The 7,853-nt window shown below is 41.0% G+C and overlaps 1 protein-coding gene across 10 annotated transcripts in view; it reads left to right on the forward strand.

Annotated features, from left to right (window-relative positions):
* The first annotated feature begins 154 nt into the window (after nt 1–154).
* The window catches only part of eif4g3a (eukaryotic translation initiation factor 4 gamma, 3a), a 65,325-nt gene continuing 57,626 nt past the window's right edge, over nt 155–7,853 (forward strand). For 3 of the 10 annotated variants that reach the window (XM_013909992.1, XM_005729691.1, XM_005729698.1), the window contains exon 1: nt 156–947. In XM_013909992.1, the coding sequence (XP_013765446.1) occupies nt 772–947 (176 nt within the window). In that variant the 5' untranslated portion in view covers nt 156–771. Of the gene's footprint in view, nt 948–7,853 lie in introns of all 10 variants that reach the window. The other 7 variants (XM_013909987.1, XM_013909993.1, XM_013909990.1 and 4 more) reach the window with 4 other exon arrangements.

The raw sequence follows: 7,853 nt of genomic DNA on the forward strand, positions 1-7,853 counted from the left end.
AGTGATAACACACAATTGTTAACGCACAGCGCTGGTACTTCAATAGCCGAATACGTAAGATGATTATTTTTGTCCATACAGAAACCTAATTTACTATAAACACCTGTGCAATCTCATTAATTTATTTTAGTAGTAATAAAAGGAGCCGGGTTTGTTACAGTTAGCAGTTACCGTCGTGATGCGACCGTTATTAATTCTAATTTCAAACTGGATTTTAAAATAGTAAAAAACTGATTTGGAACACATTTGGGGAGCGTCAGCCACGCCGTTTTCGTGTTTTGGTTGAAGGTTAGTTGATTACCCGAGCGATTCCGTAACTGGCCGAGGATTGCCGAATCATCTGTCCTGCCCGGACTGCTGGAAGCGGCCGCAACGCCATGTTGGCGAAGTCTCTCATCTATGTGCGAAAAAAATGATAGAAAACACACTTGCCGAGAAGAAAAGGTAGATCGCCGAGGGAGGTTGAAGATCGCGGCGATTGTTTTTTTTTTTAAACAGAAACGAACCGAGCCGGATCCGCAGAGGTTCCGGACGGGTGAGGGAGGCTAAACCTCCCACCGTCCCCATGAATAGCACCGCTGATCCTAACAGCGACTTTCCATGAAAAAAGACGTTTGTGTTGCTATTCGAGCTTCGTTATCCCAATTCGTTAAAGGGATTTTGGGGCCTGCTTCAAGAATCCGCAACGCTTGCTCTATGTATGCAGGCTAGGCGCTGTTTGCATCAGTATTTATTAAGATATTGTTTTTATTTGTTATTGATTTTTTTGCGATGAGTTTGCCACCGAAAGTGGTCCCCAAACCCGCCGCTGTCGCAGTTAGCGGACCTGGAAGTGGCCCCTCTCCGTCGAGCCAACTGCGGGCTACCCTGACCTCCGTGTCTCTGCCGCCGGGAGCCCCAACTGCTCCTCAGCCCGGCGCTGTTCAGCCACCCCAGTATCCTTTGACGTGGGTAACGCAGAAATTACTTGTGTTTTCATGCATAATTTTCCCCTGTGACTGTAGCACATACAGATGTTTAATTAGTGATTAATAGCAGAGGTTGGACGTGGGGATGATGGTTTCGTTTGGAGGGAGCTGGGAGGGGAGGGGACAATTAGCTAGCTAACTGTGCTAACGTTAGCTCCCGAAGCCGGTTGTCAAAGCTAACGGAGATGCGAGTTTAATTTTGGGGGGAGTTGACGCCACACCACTGATTATCAGATATAACTGGCATGTTCCAGTAAAAGTGGTGGTACATGATAATGTTAAATAAAGAGGTACTATTAGGTACAGTAAAGCTTTATCACCGTATCTCAACACCGGTTACCGGCTTTGTTCAGCTTTGGTTGTTGACTAGCAAGGTGCAGTTATTGCACGGTGCCAGCTAGTTAATGCTAGCAAGTGCCCAAGTCCGTCAATGCAGCGTCGCAAAGCAGTGCAGCTTTATTATATGTAACGGAGCTAATGGTACTTGCCTAAGATTTAGGCCCGGCTTTTGGGAAATGGACACAGCTTCCAGTTTTACATTAACGTTTTGTTTATTTGTTCATCCGGAGAGGCCTGTCAATGCCAGAGCTGAGCTGTCATGGTGACAGCCGTCAGAAAGATGCTCGCTTGTTTTAATGACCGTCTTGACTCTTATAATGAAGTCTGGTTTGGTATGATCACAGTCAGCTGAGAAATCTCTTTAAAATTCCTTCACAACCATTTCTGTTTGTTCTCCTGAGAATCTGTCTCCAAATATTTAGCAGGCACTGTGTAATTATATATAAAAAGTTTATAATAATAATTATTACGGCCTTGTGCTCTTACTCTCCTTTGGGTGTACTAGGGGATGGCCCAGTTTTAATCTCTACCCTCAATTTGGTGAAGTCATAGTGGTTATGTCAGCTTGTGTTTTATTTACAGCATGGTGTCAGTAGTGTGTGTGAGAGAGGATTAAGTTGATGTCTCCTGTCTGCCGGTGGCAGAGAGATGTATCTGTTTTGTGATCTGACAGCTTCTGCTATGGCTTTGGGGTGTGATGGCTCAACCTGATTTCCTGCCTCCCACAGTCAGAGCCGCCCTGTGTTTATGACATCTGTAAGGGGCACCAGGTTGCTGGTTGTAGCAGGTGGTAGTATAAAGGTCCCTCTTGATTTGTTGCATGTTGTGATTTTTTTTGATTTGTCTGTCAGTAAACCAAACACAACAGAAAAGATTAACATTCTCTTTATCTGCTGTTGCATGGCCTCTTTTGACTCTCAAGCTCTTTGTAATTGGTGCTACATTTGCTTAACCTACTTTCAGGTGCATGATAGTGAGGGCCTACTGACTGAGTACAAAAATACACCACCTCCACTTATCCATTTTAAACTTTGTTTAAGAAAGACAGATAACAGGAATCCACTTTTTGCATGTAATTGTAAGTTATGGTTATTAAAAATTAGCTTAACCATGCTGCCTTATTTGGTATGATGTGCTATTGCTGGTTACTTTATGAGATTATTTGAGATTAAACTTGTGGTAAAACTGACTTGAATTAATGTGATTTTTAGAGGGAAAAGATTTTATAATGTCCCTGTAGCTAGTTATGGCAACAAGATTAAACTGCCAGGACCTCTCCCTGAGTGGCGTCCACTTTGCACTGAACCCCAGTGGCTCCTCTGGATGGAAGGCTCATAGAAGGGTGGGTTCATGTGGCTCTTTCGGGCTGGGCCCACCAAAGGTCCTCTTATAGGCCTGATTCCTGCGTGGGGCCCCGGAATCCTGGGCAGGGCAAATGGCTTCACTAAATTCCTTTTCTTTAGTGGGGTTTTCTGAATCACACTTAATCTGGTCCCTCACCTAGGATAAGTTGGTCTAGGGAGGTCCTACTAGGGGCAAATAACTCATGACAACAAAGCTTCTGGGACCACTTGGGCATGGAGACCCCACCCGCACTCCCCTATATATCCCGTGACCCAGCACCATGGTAAGGTAGAGTAGAGCCCTTCACATAGATGAGCAGCAAATGAGATGGTTCAGGCACCTGACAAGGAGGCTGTCCTTGGCATCTTGGTGTTTTGGGTTTGTCCATATTAGGAGGAGACCCAGAGCCAACCTCAGGACACTCTTGAGAGATTACCTTGGTGTCCTCCTAGGAAGAACTGGCAGAGGTGACTGATAAGGGACACTACTATACTGTGACCCTATAACCCAGATCAGTGTCAGAAAATGGATAGGGTTCACAATGAGTATTACTTTCACTGAAATTCTGATCATTCCTTGTTCTTTTGTTATTGATTGATTAAAAAAAATGCCTGGTGTGGCACGTTAACAACTTTTCAGCTCTTAAGCAATAAAAAAGACGCTGTGGGCTCTCTTCAAAAGAGAAATAATCAGACCAATGATAAACAAATATTTTCAATTATTTTTTTATTTAATTTAGTGAAGCATAAAATACACTTTAGTCTATCCAGAGAGCAGAAATGCAATTGTCAATTCACTTTGACAATGGACTATTTTTAAATACATCATACACAGCAGGAAGGTCCCACATGGTACAGATTTTTATTACTCTCTTGTAGTATTTTATGCATGTTATCATTATTATTATTGTTATTGTAACCACTTAGTTTAGTGTTGGGCTCTAAAAACAACTTGGGTATATTCAGAAAAAGATTTTACACCTGTTGCCACTTCAAAGCCCTGTTTTCTTGTTGTTTTCAACATATAGGCTGCAGACAGGAAATACAATTTCTTTTGAAATATATAAGTGTCAAAGTCATGCTGGCTGATGTCATTCAGCAGGATAAACAAACTCAAGGAGATGAGTAAATGCTGGTTCCGATGTTTGACCGATGAATGTGGGTGTGTATTTGTTGATGGTGTAGGTTCAAGAGGTGATCACCTCGGTAGTTATCTTGGAGTCTGCATTCTGCAGTGGTTTTGTATTAAATTTTATCAGGAGGAAATAGCAGTCTAAATTAAACTGTATCTGCATCAAATTAGTGAAGTTAACAGTAAAATAAACCAAGCCAATTTCTTCTGGGCCTTCCCTGTTACTTCACAGATTCCTGTGAATACACTAGACTGTACAGCGTTTGAGTTTTATGTCTGTATGTAAACAGACCGTCTGAGTGTTGCCACTAGGCTGACCTCTCACTCTGTTGTGACCTCTAAGGTCAGGAGAGTGGGATCATATTACTCTCTGTCTGGCCTTGTGTGTGGGAATTTCTTCTTTGGCGAAGTTGGTGTGTGTCATTGTGGTTCCTGTGGGGGAACATGTGTGTGATGGAGGGGGGGGGGGGGCGCAGTTTGTCTGTTCCTGGTTGCCAGAGAGACCCTGAGCGCATGCGTCTGCTGCTACACTTGCCAGACAATGGCACTGCTGCTTAGCATTCAGAGAGAGAGAGGCCAAGGTGGCGCTTCCCACCATCTGCCAACAAAGGGCCAGGTCACCCAGCCTGCCTCAGCCCCCCCTCATTTCCTTCCATCCCCCCTCAGCTCACCTCACCCCACTGCTGAGCCAGCTGAGAAAACTGAGGGTTTCTCCTTATTTTTTTGCCCCCTGATCTTTTTTGTTGGTTCCCCTATCTAACTCCACAATTTCTAGACTTGCTCCTTTTTGTCTTTAGAATTTTAATAGTTTTTAAAATAATCATTAGTGGTTGTGCCCTTAATATTAAAAAAAGAAGTGTCTTGAAAATTCCTGTAGAAGCCATTTGACTGCCATCTTTATATGCCTCTGGGAACTTATTTACTTAGTTATTTTGAAGCAGGATCTAAAATCAGCTGTTATTTCAGTGGTCAGCAGGAGATGAACACTGAACATGAAGATGATTGAGCGTGCGTCAAGGCTGCATACAAGATTTACTTTGTTTATCCCAAAGATGTGAAATACATGTTACAGCAGTCTGAACAGTGGAATATGACATTTACAAAGCTCATAAATACACAAAAGAAAGAAGCACAGGGTAAAAAAAAAATAAAAATTATAGGAGGTCATTTAAAAAGGTAAAAATAATACAATACAACTCAACTCAAAGAAGTCAAAACAAATATATACTGGTATGTGGTGTAAGGTAGTCCTGTAGTGTAGCTGAAATAGAGGGTGCTTCTGTGCCCAGTAACTCATTGGTGTTGAAAGATTTTATGGCAAAAGTTCCTGGTGCACATCTGTCAATAATTGCAGAAAATAGCCTATATGCTAGAGTGTTGTTAGCTTTTTTTTTTGTTATATGTTGTCTTTTCATAACACCTTTGCAGCATATCGACCTAACATGGTACCTACAGTTTAGCTATCTGCGATTTGTTCTGCGCTGGGAAGCGATCTGCTTACATCCTCTGTATTAGATCAGATCCTTTGACGTGTACCAATGTCTCAATAACCAGTTTTTAGGCAGTTGCAGTAATAGTGTTTGGTTGATGTAAAATTCTAAGGCACACTTGGACTTGCATCAACTATTGCAGTAAGTGGTGCAGAGGGTGACCCACTCTTTATATAGAGAATCAGTAGTATAATTTGATACAAACCTGCTGAAAGGGTTTGCAGACTTTGCCCCAACAAGGTTTTTCCCCCCTGGGATTTGCATGTCTGTCACCATCTTTGCTGTTGCATAATCCTCACATAAATTTCCAAGGATTCTTTGAGTGGCATGTCTCTCTCCTTTAATGTGGCCAGGCATGCAGTCACACTCAATGCTATGCACCTATGTAATGTATGTACCCAGCTGGTGGTTCTCACAGAACAGGAGTCCTGTATTTCAGGACAGGTGTGTGCAGCCTGCATGAGAAGATATTCTCATAAGCTCACTCACTGTGGGATGTTATAAATAAACTGCTGAGTTGTTATGAGCCAGCATTCAGGGCCGTTCTTTCCAAAGAGGGCGTGGCCTGTTATAGAAGACGTCCTGTCAGTTCTCTCCCGGCATTACAATCTGAAGGGACATTTCCACATCATTGTGTATATTGTTTCTGTATTTACTTCTGCTAGAGCATTTCAGACACATCCTGGAATTAGTGGAAAACTGATATTTTCTTATCATGGACACACTGCTTTCAGCTGTTCTTATAATACTGTGCTTGGAGAGCCATCTCACCCACATGATGATGCTCTAAGGTCAGTGATGAAGTTGTTTATGTACTCCTGTCAGCAGGTAGTGCTATTACTTTTTCCATTAAAACTTAGATTTTTGTGTAGGTGCAATAATTTAGACTTTGCCCTACAATTGTACAAATTCAGTGCACTACAGCTAAATAATTGCTTAATTTGTGTGAAGTTGAGAAGGGTTTTTTCAGCGTGTAAGATCTGGGAAATTGTTGTTTGCTAAGCAGATTGAGTATTTGAGGACTATTTGGTAGCACTTTTTGTTTTGAGAGCCCAAATCATCCAGTTTTTATGGGTTACTTCTCTATGTTTCTTGCACATTGATTCTTATGAAAATTCATTACTGACAATAAAATTAATTAAAATACATCACATCAAACAAATTCGCATTTCCTCAATTTTCACAGAAAATAAGTGTTGCTGCAAATAAATGGTTACTTGGTAACAGTAAGTAAGGGCTGTAGTTTTTACCTTGGCAGCATTTTAGAGAGCTGCCTTTCAGCTTATATACAGTGTAGACGTACTGTTGAAAATTCCTCTTAAAACACAGCCTTGTCTTAAGCTTTAAAATTATTATTTAAAGTTTGAATGACAGCCTTGACCTTTGCAGATTTTATGTTAGGATCATATAACCTATATAAAAGGTGGATGTAGTTTCCATGTCTCAAAAGTGAAGCCAGTGCCAAACTGAAGTGTATATATTTTTTTCATTGGCTAGCAGGAAGAGACTATTGTGGTTTCAAAAAGAAGCACCTTTTTGGAAGCCTATGGGAAAACTGCCCTTTGCTTCAATTGATCTGATGGCCTCAGACTTTACTGATAAGTGTATTTACTCAGTTGCAGCTTGTAAGGCTCATTGAATACAAAATAATATATTTTTTGGGGTCAATTGTTGTCCTCCAAAAGTTTAAAAAAGTAATTAAAGCTGAGGCAGGCCTCCTGCTTATGTCATAGACAAGTTGTTATCATATTAGTGTGCTTTGTCCCATCACTCAGTGTTCACATTCAGTTTTAAACACTAAAATGCTCACTGCATAAACCAATGCCATGCCAAGAAAACCACATCTGTCTTTTATTTTCAGTCTATCATGTAGTGCTAAGTTGTCAGCTAAAATTAGGGAGCTTGGTTTGTAAAGTGAATCCACAGATTTTGTGGGTGTATTCATTGTATAGATACCTGCTATTTTAATTTTAATTAGGCACTCACCCAAATTGGAGAACACATTTCTTGGGCCATATTATTTGTTATATATTTGCAGTTCACCCTTGAGTTCACTAGCCCCAATAATGAATAATGTAAAGCTTTAATTTTAAGAGCAAGTTAATGAAAATTCACCCTTGAGACCAAAACCATTTTTTATACCAGGTTGTAAACATGCTTATTTTTGCCCCAACTGGCCATTCAAGGAACTGCATTTTTTAAGGTACATTGTGTAATGACTGACTCGTCAGTAAATATAAATAACTCTTTCTCCACCAGCATTACATCAGTCCTCAGAAAGTGTCATGAGAACTAAGTGCTTTTAGTTGGTCAAATTCATAGTTGGTTGTAACTTACCTAATGTAAGTCTTTGAAAGGCATTATTTCTCATATAGGCACTCTGTTAGAAACATAGCTTTTATATAAATGATGGTTAGAGCTACTGAGAGATGCTACACACTCATGATAGCCATTTGTCAATGGCAGTCCCACCTAAAAGCCCAATCACAGAGTAATTTGCTTGACTACTGTAATGCACTGTTTTTTGGAGTCAGCCAACGATCTCTTGCTCGTCTTCAGCTCATTCAAAATGCTGCTGCCC

This window comes from Pundamilia nyererei, unplaced genomic scaffold (assembly GCF_000239375.1).
Source record: "Pundamilia nyererei isolate P.nyererei 1_Seehausen unplaced genomic scaffold, PunNye1.0 scaffold00034, whole genome shotgun sequence".
Lineage (NCBI taxonomy): Eukaryota > Metazoa > Chordata > Actinopteri > Cichliformes > Cichlidae > Pundamilia > Pundamilia nyererei.